This window comes from Pithys albifrons, chromosome 7 (genome assembly GCF_047495875.1).
Source record: "Pithys albifrons albifrons isolate INPA30051 chromosome 7, PitAlb_v1, whole genome shotgun sequence".
NCBI classification, from domain to species: Eukaryota; Metazoa; Chordata; class Aves; order Passeriformes; family Thamnophilidae; genus Pithys; species Pithys albifrons.
The window spans coordinates 55731044-55746941 of record NC_092464.1 but is presented as its reverse complement, the minus strand read 5'-3'; the positions used below and the strand labels follow the sequence as shown (position 1 = coordinate 55746941).

General features: G+C 39.5%; 1 protein-coding gene across 6 annotated transcripts in view; it reads left to right on the top strand.

Annotated features, from left to right (window-relative positions):
- The window catches only part of EZH2 (enhancer of zeste 2 polycomb repressive complex 2 subunit), a 57765-nt gene that overhangs the window by 29955 nt on the left and 11912 nt on the right, over window positions 1-15898 (top strand). For 4 of the 6 annotated variants that reach the window (XM_071559627.1, XM_071559626.1, XM_071559624.1 and 1 more), the window contains 8 exons: window positions 1020-1158; window positions 3752-3895; window positions 4417-4519; window positions 5666-5829; window positions 12266-12357; window positions 13344-13584; window positions 14583-14752; window positions 15133-15227. In XM_071559627.1, coding sequence (XP_071415728.1) covers window positions 1020-1158; window positions 3752-3895; window positions 4417-4519; window positions 5666-5829; window positions 12266-12357; window positions 13344-13584; window positions 14583-14752; window positions 15133-15227 — 1148 coding nt within the window. The remainder of the gene's footprint in view (window positions 1-1019; window positions 1159-3751; window positions 3896-4416; window positions 4520-5665; window positions 5830-12265; window positions 12358-13343; window positions 13585-14582; window positions 14753-15132; window positions 15228-15898) is intronic. The other 2 variants (XM_071559625.1, XM_071559623.1) reach the window with 1 other exon arrangement.

Below are 15898 nucleotides of genomic sequence, written 5' to 3'. Positions count from 1 at the left end.
ACCAACATACCTGTGGCAGAATAGTAGTTCTTATGGCATAAAGGAAACTTTATTCTCAAATAGTCTCCCCCACGCTGGTCATTCTCATACAGCACCTGAGTGTAACCTTTTTTCTGATTAACTTCACCATATGTAGAAGCCATAGCAGTAGATTTCTTATGTAGGTATTTGACTTACTAGAAAAGCTTAACTTATTATAAATCTTTGTCACATCATTTTGTATCTGATCACCTTTGCTGATTGGTTACTGTGATAATAATTGTAACATAGTGAATTAAATAGCTATTTTTTATCAGTATATGCACAGAGTTCCCCCCTACATTTTTGTACTTACTTTCAATTCATCAGTGTTTGGGTATTTTGGACTAGTGCAGAATCATGATCAGCAGGAAAGTTTATGTTTATTTTCTCAACAATAGAAGGTTCTTTTGTAGTATTGGAAGATGCAGCTAAACATCAAGGTCCGTAAATTCTACTGATAAAACATGGGAGTATTAATGCCTTTAGTGTTTAGACAGACAAAAATAAAGACAGTGCAGTTCACATTAAATTGTCAGACACGGTTCTCTGTTTGCTGTTTAGATAACTTGAATTTAGTGTATTTTTGTGGCATATTTTCTTATCACTGACAAAACAATGAAGGGATGGTTTCCATTGTGGTTTCCAACAGCATCAGTGTAGAAGAGAACCAAGGAGGGGTGAATGAACTTATCAAATGCAAGCTTCCCAAAGCCAGGTAACTTAATGAGTTTCTGTAGTAGAAGCTTTGTGTAAACACTGATAACCTTGAGAGTAGGAGCTGGTATTAGTATTTTGAGCCAGTCATGATGAGTGCAAAAATTGTTGAACATCAGTGATGGTTTTGTTTCATTTTTATTCAGTTAATAGTAAATGTCCTAAAGCAGTGAAGCCACTTGTTAACTGTGATAACTGGACTCTTGTCTTGTAGAAAATGGCAATGCAGAAATGGTCCTTTGGATCTGCAATTTAAACAGTTTCATTGTGACTGTTGTTCCCAGGTAGAGGATGAAACTGTTTTACACAACATTCCGTACATGGGAGATGAAGTGCTTGACCAGGATGGGACCTTTATTGAAGAACTGATCAAGAACTATGATGGGAAAGTGCATGGAGACAGAGGTGAGCCCAAACACTCAGGTATACCAATCACTTCTTCCTACACCAGTAATTGTTGTAGTGTTGCTTGTTAAGGGTTGATTGTTGCAATGTATCTCTAGAATCTCTGCATTCTGTAAACATTGGGTATAACTGACTTCCTTCTTTAAATATATTGCTTTGCATTTTCATAAGGCTGGGTGTTAAGGTAGTAGTATGGAGAAATTAAACACATTAAATTTTTCTCTATACCATACAGTAATTCTTAGTATTCAGTTCTGTGCCCAGAGTTTTGGAATAAAATAGTTTAATTTCCCTACATGTCCTGCCCAGCAGAAGGTGGCAGGAGACATATGCAAAACTCTGATAATGACAATTACAGTCCAATAGAATAACCTCTTGTAGGTTTGTGGGGGTTTTTGTATTTATTTTCCTCTAAGGAACTTTTTAGCTATTTAAACTCCTCAGCTCTGTAAGTCATCTTAGAGCAAAGCTGTGTCCTTCTGTTGATAGACTGTATATGTTTATTCTGGGGTGTAATTCACCCCCTGTCCCATGTGGGAGGTGCACTGAATGCCATGGCATCTGTTTCTTGGTTTGCTAAAGTCTCAGTGAAGGGGTGACCTTCTGCTTGGTCTGTGCTCACTCAGAACTGGGTTATTGTCTCAGTGTAGGGGTGACCTTCTGCTTGGTCTGTGCTCACTTAGAACTGGGTTATTGTCTTAGTGAAGGGATGACCTTCTGCTTGGTCTGTGCTCACTTAGAACTGGGTTATTGTCTCAGTGAAGGGATGACCTTCTGCTTGGTCTGTGCTCACTCAGAACTGGCTTATTGTCTTAGTGAAGGGATGACCTGCTTGGTCTGTGCTCACTCAGAACTGGGTTATTGTCTTAGTGAAGGGATGACCTTCTGCTTGGTCTGTGCTCACTTAGAACTGGGTTATTGTCTCAGTGAAGGGATGACCTTCTGCTTGGTCTGTGCTCACTTAGAACTGGCTTATTGTCTCAGTGAAGGAGTGACCTTCTGCTTGGTCTGTGCTCACTCAGAACTGGCTCATACAAACCTGAACTTTACAGCTGTGAAGGTTTCTCTTGCCTGCTCTGGTTCCCCTTTCACAGAAACATTACCCACCTACTCCACCTCTTCACTCAAACAGGGAGTAGTTTCTTAGCATTTACTGTATTCCTGTTAATGATGTTAATGACTAAGGGAAGTTTCTGAGTTCATTGGGTGCTGCTCATGAATGTTAAGGCTGAGATCAATAATAAATGTTACTTAGTCCTACATTAGACTTGTTGATGTGCTCAGGATAGCTGGTGCCTTTGTATTCCATAAGGAACATGAACTCTTCCATGGGCTTTGGCCTTTGGATGTTTTTACAGATTTACTGATTGCTGATATCCCTGTCAGAGAACTGGTTATGTCAAAATTATGGCATTAGTAGTAAATGTCTTCAATTATCAATTTATTATTAAAGGAGTCTGGCTTTAAAATTAATCCTGTGTGAATATCTTGAAACCCAAGCTGTGATGGCAATTTTTGCTATTATGGGTTCTTCAAAACTATATATTGAAAGAAGAAGCACTTCTTTTAGTTTTGCAATAACTCATATTCTTGAGTGACTGTAATTAAATGTAAATGCTGTGGGAATCTGTAATCCAGAGGAGTCAGGGTTCTAAAACAGCTTTATAATTGCATGTTTGGGAGAGAAATTTGTAGCAACCTGTGTGTGTATTAAGTGTTCTGTTTGAAGCATCCAAGTGGTGTTTTCAGTGTCTACCTAGTAATAAAACTATTAGTTTCTGTCAAGTTATTTTGGCATCTAACCCCAGTCCAGGTTCAAAAGGATGGTGATGAGCACTACAGATCCTACACATTTCATGGTTATTTTTTGAAAAATACCACCCTCTGTTAACATTAACTACCATTTTTCCTGTGTGCAGAAATACCTTATTGTTTAACCTCATCTGCCCTCTGAATGCCACAGCAGAATATGAACTAATATTATAATTTCATAATATTACTAATATTAATACTATAATTTTATAATGTTCCTAATATTAATTAATAAGATATATGCAGTATTGTATCCTTCACTTTTCTCTTGATTTTTTTGTGTATAACTGAATTGTTTTTCTATCCCCCTGTCAGAGGGATCTGTGGTGGGGAGGTGGAAGCTGAGGAACTGCCAACCAACAATCTCTGTGGAGATTCCCCAGCTGTCTAAGGGTTATTTTATAGACTAATTAGCATGTATTTCCAGGCTGGCTTAATTTGCCATGTTGTAATGGGGATTCTGGTATAAGATCTCCTCAGTAGTCTAACTAGGAGTATCTTTTTATCTTCCAAGGAAGAGAGATTTATAAAGGTGTGCTGGTATGAAGCACAGAGAGTCTGGAAAGGAAAAATTTCCACAAATTTCTTTCTCACCTTCCCAGTTGTCAGTCTAAAAGTTGAATAATGAGTGTTTTAAACTCATCCTTGTTCATACACTGAAACTAAGAGGGGGAAAATACGATTTTTTTTTAATAAATGGCAGCATTTTCCATAATTTAATTAAAGTGTGGGGAGGATTAAAAATACTTCATATATACCTTGTGCTTTTGTGTTGACTCCCAGTTTTGCTGAATTTCAGAATGTGGATTTATCAATGATGAAATCTTTGTTGAGCTGGTCAATGCCCTTGGTCAATACAGTGATGATGAAGATGATGATGATGGAGATGACAATCCTGAGGAAAGAGATGACAAACAAAAAGATCGGGAAGGGAACAGGCTGGGTATGTCTGTATGCAAAATGAAAACCAAAACTTTTTCAAAACTTGTTCAAACCCTTCTATATCAGATTTATTTTCAGGCCTAAAGTAGCATGACTTTCATGGTTTCCTTTGTCATTTAGTTCAAGAGTTGTACAGAGAATACTACAAAGGGAACTTGTTCCAATTTTTGTTTGCCTGTGTACTGAGGCAGTCAAATGGAACAAAAATCAGTAAGGTATCAGTCTAATAAATGCTTTAGTGCTCCTCAAAAATTGAAATATCATTATTCTAAAGTAGGCAGAGTTGTTCTGAATTGCCATCTCCATCTGCTGGTGAAATAATTGTTTCTCCAAATTTTATTGGTATAGTCTCTTGGCAGGAAAGATCACTTAACCTGGTTTAAGTTTTCTCTGATTTAGAAATAAAAGCCTTTTCTTCCTTTCTTTTAAACATTACAATTTTGATGAAGTCCCCCTTCTTGAGGTAGGAAAGAGTAGAAGTATAATTTTCTTGGTTTTCCAAATATTTTGCTTCCTTGACAGAGAAAGAAAGTCACCCACCCCGGAGATTTCCTTCTGACAAGATATTTGAAGCCATTTCCTCAATGTTTCCAGACAAGGGTACAGCAGAAGAATTAAAAGAGAAGTAAGAAATTGTTACTTATGGTGTATTACTCTTGCTTTATGAAACAAAGATTCCTCAACTTCATTAAATGTTTGTTGATGAGGAGTAGTCCCCCTGCAGCAGGTTCTGTGGCAGTTTTGGAACTGCTGCAAGTGATACTTGAAGGGCCATTCCTGCAGAGTCAAACAATACAGAATGGGCCAGTGGGATCCTGGCCTGGATCCAAACTAGCGTGGCCAGCAGGCCCAGGGCAGTGACCCTTCCCCTGGACTCTGCCTTGGGGAGGCCACACCTTGAGTGTTGTGTTCAGTTCTGGGCCCCTCAGTTGAGGAAAGAGATTGAGGGGCTGGAGCGGGGCCAGAGAAGAGCAACGAGGCTGGAGAAGGGACTGGAGCACAAGTGCTGTGGGGAGAGGCTGAGGGAGCTGGGGGTGTTTAGCCTGGAGAAGAGGAGGCTCAGAGGTGACCTCAGCACTGTCTGGAACTGCCTGAAGGGAAGTTCTGGCCAGCTGGGGGTTGGTCTCTTCTCCCAGGCACTCAGCAATAGGACAAGGGGGCACGATGGGCTCAAGCTCTGCCAGGGGAAATTGAAGTTGGAGAGCAGAAAAAACTTCTTTGCAGAGAGAGTGCTCAGGCATTGGAATGGGCTGCCCAGAGAGGGGGTGGATTCCTCATCCTTGGAGGTTTTTAACCTGAGCTTGGCCGTGGCACTGAGTGCCATGATCTGGTAAAGGGACTGGAGTTGGACCAAGGGTTGGACTTGATGATCTCGGAGGTCTTTTCCACCCAATCCATTCTATGATTCTATGAATGGTTCATTAGCCTTCCCTTTAAACTATAGAAAAGTGGGTGCTTGTGTGTCTTCAATAATTATGTTATTTTTGAGGTGGTAAAATAAAAGCTTTTGTTAAAAAAAATCTCCTTTTTGGAGTTAGTGAGTAATATGTGTGAAAAGATGATATTCCAGAAAACCAATCCATTCTTTCCAAGCCAATTTTATATTTGTATTAATGAATATGGAATGAATAACTTGTCGTGTCACTAACAGATTCACCTTTTTAACTGGCACTTATTTCTTAGGGTTTTTTTAAAATCTGTTAGAAAATGCTCGAATAAAAAATAGGTTTTCAAAAAAAGAGATAATAAATAACTTGTATTTCTTTTAAAGATACAAAGAACTGACTGAGCAGCAGCTTCCCGGGGCTCTTCCTCCTGAGTGCACACCCAACATAGATGGACCAAATGCTAAATCTGTTCAGAGGGAGCAAAGCCTGCACTCCTTCCACACACTCTTCTGTAGGCGCTGTTTTAAATATGATTGCTTCCTGCATCGTAAGTACCACTGGAGGGTGCTTGGTTATAGCTTAGTTTTGCAATCCAGGAAAGTTAAAAGAACCATAAGACAGTGCAGTGGGAAGGAAAGAGAAGAAAGAAATAAAAGCATCAGTATCTCTGAACTTTGTGAAAACAGCTTGTCCATGTTGACATTATTTTGCAGTGAAAACTATACCTCAAAAAACCAAATGCACCTTTGTGGGGTAGTTTGTTATCCTTTTTTCATTTAGGACTTCATATAGAATTCCTACCTTGGACCAACCTGTAGCATCACTTCTCTTTTTATAATCTGCAATAAAACTACATTATTTTCTACTATTTGTGTCTTACACTTTCTCAGTTTATGCATCGAGAATGGAATATATTTTTCCATAAAAATTCCTGATTATTTATCAAACTTGCTTCATTTTCCAGTAGGGAGAATGAACACTTCTGAACAGTTTTATCTTTTATTATCTAAAGTTACTTTCCAGCCACTCTCCTTGAATCTGGTTATTTGAAGAATTGTTTGAGAGAGTTGAGTTTAAAATTGTGATATCCTTTCCACTGAATTGCTTTCATGTTGCCCCATTCTTGCAGGGGAAGGACTTAACCAGAGCTTAGCAATGATGTTAGTTTTCACTTGCAAAGTGTGAAGAGTAAAAGAGATTCTGAAGTGCTACTTGAGACAGTTTTTGCTCAGAGAGCACTCAAATGTAAAGGAGAAACGAACAGTTCAATTAGGAAGTGGTTTTGATGTGTAGTGGAATACTCTGATGCCCTCAAAGTAATTTTCTCTTTTGACTGAGCTGTTCATTTGCATGTTCCACTGTGAGTGTGCATGCTTGTTCATTTGGAGATCTCTGTGCTTTGTCAGCAGCTCCTCATCCAGCACACATGCAAAAGCTGCCTGTGTTTGTACTTCACACCGAAGGCTTTGCACAGTGCTGCTGCTTTTTAGTGTCCCTCAGTTGCCTTTCAGCTTGAGGAGGAATTGGAGTTGTTCTCAGATGGTGGGCAGGAGGGAAGCTTTTCACGTTCCTAGTTCCTGGAATATTTGTGCCTTTTGGAGTCAGGTCTATTAGTTTCACTTTCTCCTTATATTCTGTTGACAGCACTTGCTTGAAAATACCAGGAAAAATATAAAAGGAAGCTCTTACTCGTGAATAATGTTCAAGAACAGTAAGTTTGTGGAGGTGTAGCTGCTGCCTTGTCCAGCCAGTCTCACCATGATGGGTTCTGTGAAGCTGGAGGGTTTGTAGTGTCTCATTCTCTGGGATGACTCATTCCAAGAAGTGCTGTGTGCAGCCTTAGTAGGGCAGGGAAGTGAAACTGTGTGCTGCCTCTCAGCAATCCATTTGTCTGGCAGGGGTTACATGAGTTCTTGACAGTCTCAATAGTTCAGTGGAGAGATTGAGTGCCAGTTTAAAAGGATTTTGATTTTTAAGTCAACAAAAAGCATTGTCTGGACATAGTGAGAACAAACTCTGGTGGCACCTTGGAAGACTTCAGGTATTTCTGCAGCAGTGTTTCTAGGCCATTTTTCTCACTGATTTTATAAACTTGTGTGAGTTTTCCAGTGGAGATGTGGTGGGTTTCTCTAAAATACATGTATATTTCATTAGTCTATGTAGATTTGCCTTTCATGTTCATTTTTGCAGTTTGACAGAGGTAGAACTGAAAGGTTCCACTGACCATCAGTTGGTTCCTACTACTCTGGGGAGCCTGGTATTACCAGTTCACAGTTTTGAGACACCAGCTCTTTGAGACTTCTATTCTTTAGGTGCTGGGAAAGGTTGGTTCATAGTATTGTACATTTTGACACATTTTTGAGTGCCACATTCAGCCAATGTGAAAGTCCAGAGTTTTTGGCTGAAATGCTGACTCAGTTCTCACAGCAGCAGCTCCTTTAAGCCAAAAGCTCTGTGTTCATAACCTTGAGATGGAAGACAAAGTGTTTATGCTGAAGGATGGCCCAAGTTCTTGTTGCTGGTGAATTTTGATATGTCCCTTAAAGAAGTCAGTGTTCTGTCCAACCTGGTGTATGTCCAAGGCTTCGTTCAAACTGTGCCTCGTAGTTAAAAAGCAGCCAGACTTAAGCCATCCCTTCAGGATTTCTGGGCCTTAGCAGAAAGAGGGATGAACAGCACTTTCTTTCACTGTGAAAGCATTCAAGATGTACCTTTGTGTGAGGATGGAGTGTGAAATCACTGGTTATGAGAATAGTCTTCATGACAGCACATGTATTGTCACTGATAATGATGTGTTTGGTACTCGAGGATTGCAAAGGGATCTCTTGAAGCTCGACTGACACATTCTCTGGACACTGAATGTAGGGAACTGATGCTTCAGTCACCATTCCCTGAAAACATACCCAAATTTCACCTCAACAATGACTGCTCACTGCTTTGGGTGCATCGCTTCCTTTTGCTTTTGTCCATAGCACCGCCAGAGAGAGTTTTGTTTCCTGTCTGTGTCTGTCTGTCTGCGTGTCTGTCCAGAGCTGGGAATTTATCTGTTAAAAGCTCAGAGAGTCAGTTGTGTGACCTCTTTGCTTCCTGTGAAATTCTAAGACTGTTGGTCCAAACTCACTGGGCTCATTGCTGAGAACAAGTAACTCATCAAAAATAAGAAGGCTGCTCTGGCTAATGGAAATCTGCACCAGCAATTTGCAGTGTCTCTGCAACAATTTACCAATTTAACTTTTGAAAAAAACTGATAACATGTCCACAGTTACCTCTGATCTGCTTCATGCGCTTGCCAAGAACTGATGACGTCCTGGCTTCTGCAGATGGCATTTTTGATGAATTACTTTGGAAATGTGGTGGGCTACAGTGATCAGATTTGTACTTTGAAAGGTGCAAATCTCTGTAGAAGTCATAGAGAATTAAAAAAAAGCAGGAATTCTATTGGATCTGGTCTTGCTTTTTGTAATTTCCCCGCTTAGATTCCACTTTTGTTAAGATTATCCTTGTTTTATGGAGTTTCCAATCTTTGTTCTAGAACGTTTGAGTTGAATGTAGGAAAAGTTATCATTAGATTTTTAACATGTCAAGTCCCCTTGACGACCTGGCAATCCCTTTATGTGCAGGTGATGACAGTACTGAAAAAACTTGTGTACCGACTTCATTTGCTGACAGCAAGGAATTATGCCTAAATGTCTGGACTAACAAAGAATTTAGAAGAAGGAAAAGTATCAGGTAGGGAGAATTTCCCAAATAGCTTGACTGTGAAGCAGGTGTACATTTCAGGCTAACCTGTTGCCTGTGTACTTTCACATTATGAAATACACGAGAGTCGAGCCCATTGGGGATGAGACAGATAAATAAATCTCAAAGACCAAAAGTACGCTCAGTGAAGCAGTTTTAGAATGATTTTCTGAAGGAAATTATTAAAGCAATACGGACTTTAGTTATTTAGGAAACCCTGCAAAGTCTTCCGTGGTTTTTTTGAAAGTAATTATTATTACTGATATTAAAAAAATTAAAACAGCTGTACCAATAGTTTTATACTTTGGGATCCTTTCTTTGTAACAAGCTTCCCCCCCAGAAAAAAACATCCCTCTCAACAGTGGTGGTAGATTTTGGCTTTAGTTGTCTTTACTGTGCTGGGTGTTTTTTAAATAGTTGAATACAAGATATGAGACTAATATTAAATATCAGATACAGCCTCCTTTTGAGGTCTGGCTGATTTATAAGTATCAAAGGTTGATTTGTTTCACTGCATTGCAGACTTAGCATTTCTTGATTGCCTAAAGGAAAACAATTTTTGAAAAAGTGCCATTTTAGGGCCTCAAAAAATGAACTTGTGAGAGAAATGTTTGCATCTGCAGGTGACATGTCAAAAGAATAGTTTTGATTTCTGCACAGCCTCTGATATGGATCATGGCTTGCAAATGTTTTACTGTTCTTTTGCATTGATGTAAAATTATTTGCCTTGTGGTATGAAGAGAAGGGAAAAAAACCCAGAATGAAATGGTGTAATGTGTAAATTTAAAGATACAATGTTAAAAAATGGGGTGGCTTCCCCCTCCACTTTTGTATGGGGGGCTCCCATCATCTCATTGTTAAAAGCTGGAAAAATGGGGAATAACTGGGCATTTAATTGCTGGTTTTTCTGGTTATTTAGCATATTGACCTAGGGAATGTATGAATGCTGCAAGGATATGTGAAACATGAGGAGGGACATACCACATAAAAGCTTTTAACTGGAATCTCGGGGAAGAAAGAGTGTATAAATTACCTTCCTATACTTGTAAATAATTTCTACATAGATATGTGCCCATTCATAGAAAATGGAAGCTTTTTTGTGTTCCCAGACTTATAAAATGTAATACCTTTTTTTGAAGAAAGGGATGCAATATTTAATTAGTGATGCTTTTATATTGTTCATACCATTTTAAGAAAGCCTTGGAAGAAGATGTTGCTTCACTGGGTCCCCATGTGGTGTTGTCATTAATACAGGCACAGTGTTACAGAATTTATAATTTGATTTTCAACCTGCCTTCCTTTGTGGGAGGGCAGCATGGAGGGATGGTGGATGGTTCCAAGGCAGAGTGGTTTCACCAGAGCAGCTCTGTTAGGAAGTGCTCACCACTGGTGCCAAAACAATGTGCCTGCAGAGCTGTGCTGCAGACCAGACCATTGAAATGAAATTTGCTTTTAAAAACTTTGCCTGTGAAGACAGATTTGGGCTCTGCCCTCAGTCTTCTAAAGGGAAGGAACTGGATTTAGAAAGGTCAGTCCTGAAAGCACAGTGGACACACAGAGAGAAGCCTCGTGCATGATCTGGAAAGAAGCTGAGTAGGAAAGCCTGTGGTGGTGGTTCATGAAGGAGCAGGGTGTGTGTGGAGTTGGTGTGGAACAGCCCTTTTAGATCAATGTGGGAAAGAGGGGAGGGATTTCTTCTTCCAGTTTGAACATTAACACTTTTAATTCACTGCATGTTTAAAAACTTCACTGTCAGGAACAGTTGCCTCACTGCAGCTGAGGTAAAACTGCAGCATAAGTGCTTTTACACAGCTTGGAATTCACACATTTTTGGAGGAGCACATTTTCTAGGCCTTCATGGAGCATTAGCAAACAGACAGCACTGAGTAATCTCTTTTTTTTTACCTTATGAACTTCGTGCATTCTCCATTTTTGTTCCTTGCAGTTCTGTAGCCACTGTTAACACATCTAGAGGGGCAAAGTATTTATTGATGCATATCTGTCTCTATATATAAAAACGAAAATAATTTTTTCTTTAAAGAATTTTTTTTTAAAGAAAATTACAGAACACCAAGGATAGTGTTTCAGAAAGCTCCTAAAGTAATTTGGGAGCATAATTATATGGGTTTGGGTGAGAGTCTAGTGGCAGGTTTTCCAGGCTTCAGTTAAGTAACTAGTGTGGAGAGGCAAGACCGAGAGGAAAGAGGAAAGTCAGTCTCTCTGAAAACATCCTGCTGGGAGGAGAGCAGGCTCTGGCAAGGAGAGTGCTGTTACAAAGGTGTTCATGTTGCATGTGTGACATACCCAGTTCTGCTCTGCAGGTTGTGCAGAGTTACAGTCCATCAGATCCATGGGCAGACGCCTCTCCACGAGCTGCAGACTTGACTGTGGTTGTTCTGATCCACAGTGACTGTGCAATGATGGCTTGTTCTTACCTGCAGCTGGGATACAGGAACTGAGCTCTTACATCCTGGCAGCTTAGCTGGAGTGCTGATAAACTAATAGAGCAAAAATGCTCATGTGTCTCCTCCTCATTGTTGAAAATATAAAGTGGGTTCATTACCTTTCCAAAGTGTGTATGAGGTTGGATTATTGGACAAGGTAGAAATTGAACAACTGAATCTGACAGATTGAAGAGATGATCCTGCATTAATAGGAGAAGCTCTGATTAATTCTGTTTAACACGACAACAAAGTTAAGTCTGTATTTTTGTTGGGAAGGGAGATAATAGAGCAAATCTTCCTTGATAGATGATATAAATGTGATGATTATCTCTGCTGATGTAAATGGCTTTAAACTGAAAGGGATGGGCAGATTTACATTTGATATAAGGAAGACATTCTTGATGTGAGGGTGGGCAGGCCCTGGCACAGGGTGCCCAGATAAGCTGTGGCTGCCCCATCCCTGGGAGTGTCCAAGGCCAGGCTGGATGGGGCTTGGAGCAACGTGGTCTGGTGGAAGGTGTCCTTGCCTATGGCAAAGGGTTTGGAATTAGATGATCTTTTAAGTCCCTTCTGAACCAAACCATTCCATGATGTGTGAAACTTTCTTATGTGCTGTCTCTGTGTATTTAAGTGGTAAGTCAGATGTCACTACATGGGGTTTATTTTGTGCTTTTTTTCCATTTGTTAATGTTTTTATTCTGGTTTTAATAAAGTCTTGGTAAACCTTTTGTTTTGAATACTGTTAGATATTTAATGTATTTTTATATGAAAACTTAAAAATGTGATGTTTTGATTCAACAGCATTCCATGCAACTCCCAATACTTACAAACGAAAGAATACAGAAACAGCATTAGATAATAAGCCTTGTGGACCCCACTGTTACCAACATTTGGTAAGATAATTTTATGTTTTACAGTTCATTGAGTGCTTCTGCCAGCTGCAGTGTGGCAGGATAGATACACTTAATACAAGGACAGGCTGGATTTAGGATAGTGCAGACACTCATGGGTCTCTTGCAGTCAAGTAGGTTTTCTTCAGTGGGTCTGAAAGAAAGGATTTAACTTCCAATTTTCTTAAGCAGGAATAGGTTTAGATCTGTTAGATATAGCCTGAGATATTTGTGGGGAAGGAATATTATCACCTCCTAATAATTGTGTTGCTGCTCTCATGTCCAAACTAGTCAAGGAGCTGCAGATTTGGCTCTCTTGTAAATTATATCACAGCTGAAAATTATGAAGGTTTTTTAGTTTGTCAAAGGCAGGTTCCTTCCAGGACTTGTGTTCTTAAGAAGGAAAAAGATGGAAATTAATAAGGTGTAAAGTTCAGTAATAAAATTCCAAATCTCTCCCATAATTCCCCTAAATTTTTAGTATGGGAAACTGTGATTTTTCCAATCTAAAAACTTGATATACATCATACCCCTTTCATCCTGAAAACAAATTACCAGTGCTTGCATTTTAAAAAATGGAATTTTAAAAAATTGCTGAAGTGCCACATGCAAGAAGAGTTCCTGTATTTTGACAGGTATCCTCTGCAGGAAATTCTCATTTTTTCTGTCATCTGGAAGAACAGAAATTTACTACTGAATTATTTTCCACTTGGCAGCCAAAATAAAGGGAGAACTGTAATACTGACATGAGTATTTTATAAATGTAGATTTATTTTTTTTTCACGGTAACATCAGAAGTATTTTATGGTTCTTCTTAGTGGGATCACAGGGTTGGTGTTCATTTAACTGGAATTTCTGTGCATGTGATTATTTATAGCATAACACAAAGTTACACAGAATGCAAGCAGAACTGTGCTCCCCCAAGCCTTGGCCACGGGGGAAAATGCTTTTGAATTATTTTGCTGCAAATTGTCACATTTTGTGTTCAGGAGGGAGCGAAGGAGTTTGCGGCCGCCCTGACCGCCGAGCGCATCAAGACGCCGCCGAAGCGCCCGGGCGGGCGCCGCAGGGGGAGGCTCCCCAACAACACCAGCAGGCCCAGCACACCAACCATCAACGTCCTGGAATCCAAGGACACAGACAGTGATCGGGAAGCTGGGACTGAAACTGGGGGAGAAAACAATGATAAAGAAGAAGAAGAAAAGAAAGATGAAACATCCAGTTCCTCTGGTACGGCTGTCAATGCTCTTTAGTCAATTAGCTGTAGTGCTTGGGAAGATAAAACAGAACCAAACCAAACCAAACCAAACCAGAGATTGGCTCAGTTGGTTAAAACTTGGTTGTAATAATGCCAAGGTCATGGGTTCAATCCCCTGTGTGGGGCATTGATTGAAGCGTTGGACTCGATGATCCTTGTCAGTCCCTTCCAACTCAGAACAGTCTGTGAACTCTGTCTGTGGAAAAAGCTCAGCAACAACAAAACCCACCAAAACAAGTTTCACAGACAGACTGGTGAGAGATTTACAGACTATTCTGAGTTGGGAGGGACCCACAAGGATCATCGAGTCCAACTCTTCAGTCAATGGCCCACACAGGGGATTGAACCCATGACCTTGGCATTATTACAACCAAATTTTCACCAGCTGAGCTAAAGTTGAACCATGGGATCCTAGAAAATGTGTATTTGGAATGTATGGAACTGAGTGTAAAAAGACAGAGTAATAATACGAGTTTAATCAAACAAAACCCTATAAGGAGGTGTCCACATTGTCTCAATTATCATAGAATGGATTGGGTTGGAAAAGACCTCTGAGATCATCAAGTCCAACCCTTGGTCCAACTCCAGTCCCTTTACCAGATCATGGCACTCAGTGCTACGGCCAATCTCAGGTTAAAAACCTCCAGGGATGGGGAATCCACCCCCTCTCTGGGCAGCCCATTCCAATGCCTGAGCACTCTCTCTGCAAAGAAGTTTTTTCCTGATCTCCAATTTCCCCTGGCAGAGCTTGAGCCCATCGTGCCCCCTTGTCCTATTATGTATAGATTATGTAATTTGAATAGTTACTATGGGCTTCTGTAAGAGGTATGTGAAAAGTGCAGGGGTTTTTGTGGCACTTAGGAATAAACAACAACAAATTGGGATATTTTTAACTGCACTTAATGATTTGAAATTTTTAATGGCTGTGTAAAATTTTTGAAATTATGTTACTCTCAATTATTTATTACAGAAGCAAATTCCAGGTGTCAAACACCAATAAAGATGAAGCCAAATACTGAGCCTCCAGAGAATGTGGAATGGAGTGGTGCAGAAGCCTCAATGTTCAGGGTTCTTATTGGCACCTACTATGACAACTTCTGTGCAATTGCCAGACTGATTGGGACCAAAACGTGCAGACAGGTAAGAAGGGCAGATACTTGCTAGGGGTGATAGCTTTTTACTTTTAAAACTGAAGTGTAGAAATACCAGTATTGATTACTAAAAGAGAAAAATGAAATAATTTTCTTGGTCTTCCCAAGAATTCTGTGATCCAGAATTCATGCCACAAATACATAAAAATTAGTTTTAAAACTGTTTTAAAATTAAATTTACAGGAGGTTTAAATTAGCCTGTCAGTTCTTAAATAACAAAAATAATCAGCTTTAAATGTATTGAAAAGAGACTATGACTGGATATAATCTGTAAGTTGTTGGTTGAAGGAAATCATACTAACTTAGAAAATGAGCAACTTTCTACTAGTGAGAGATTTATCGTGGATGTATTATGGTATCTCTTGTTAGGTGTATGAGTTTAGAGTAAAGGAATCTAGTATTATTGCACCAGTCCCTGCTGAAGATGTTGATACTCCTCCCAGAAAGAAGAAAAGGAAACACAGGTAAATCTGTTACTAAATAACCTTAGCATAACAATAAATTGAAAGTTCAGGGGATCAGAACAGAAAGTATTTTGGAGGAAAAGTCGTGCAGCATTTCCTTTGCTTCGAAAACCAAAATGTGCAGCAATAAAACAAAACGGTGTTTTGGTTTCAGGCAAAAGTCTTAATGCCTTGGCAAATGTCACCTTCCACTTCTCTTTCTCTCTCTCTTCTTTTTAAGCTCTTTAACAGCCAGAGTCTTGTTAGGAGATTCTTGTAGGTGTATTGCTGCAAGTAGTCAAAACTCAGTTTAGACTAGAAATACCCTACACAGCTTGATGCAGCATTCAACATAGTGTGGTATAATTTTGTTTGCAGCAATAAACGTGAAATTTGAAAGCATTACAGTGGGACTCAATAATGATTATATGCTATTGTGTAAATTAAAACTCCTATTTTTTTATGGTGAAGTGTATTTCAGTAAGATTCAGATGGCTAGTAAGCAAGAACATTATAGCAAACTAGAAGGGTTGCCCTTTTTTTCTTCAGGAGACACTGTTCCTTTGTAGCACCCCAGTTTCATTAGCAAGAACCAGGCTAGCAAGTTGTTATTTGAATTGAAGCTGCTTTGAAGAACAAAATCAAGCTTTTTGCTGGAGCCATGAAGACCATCTGAAACCATTTCTGTTGAA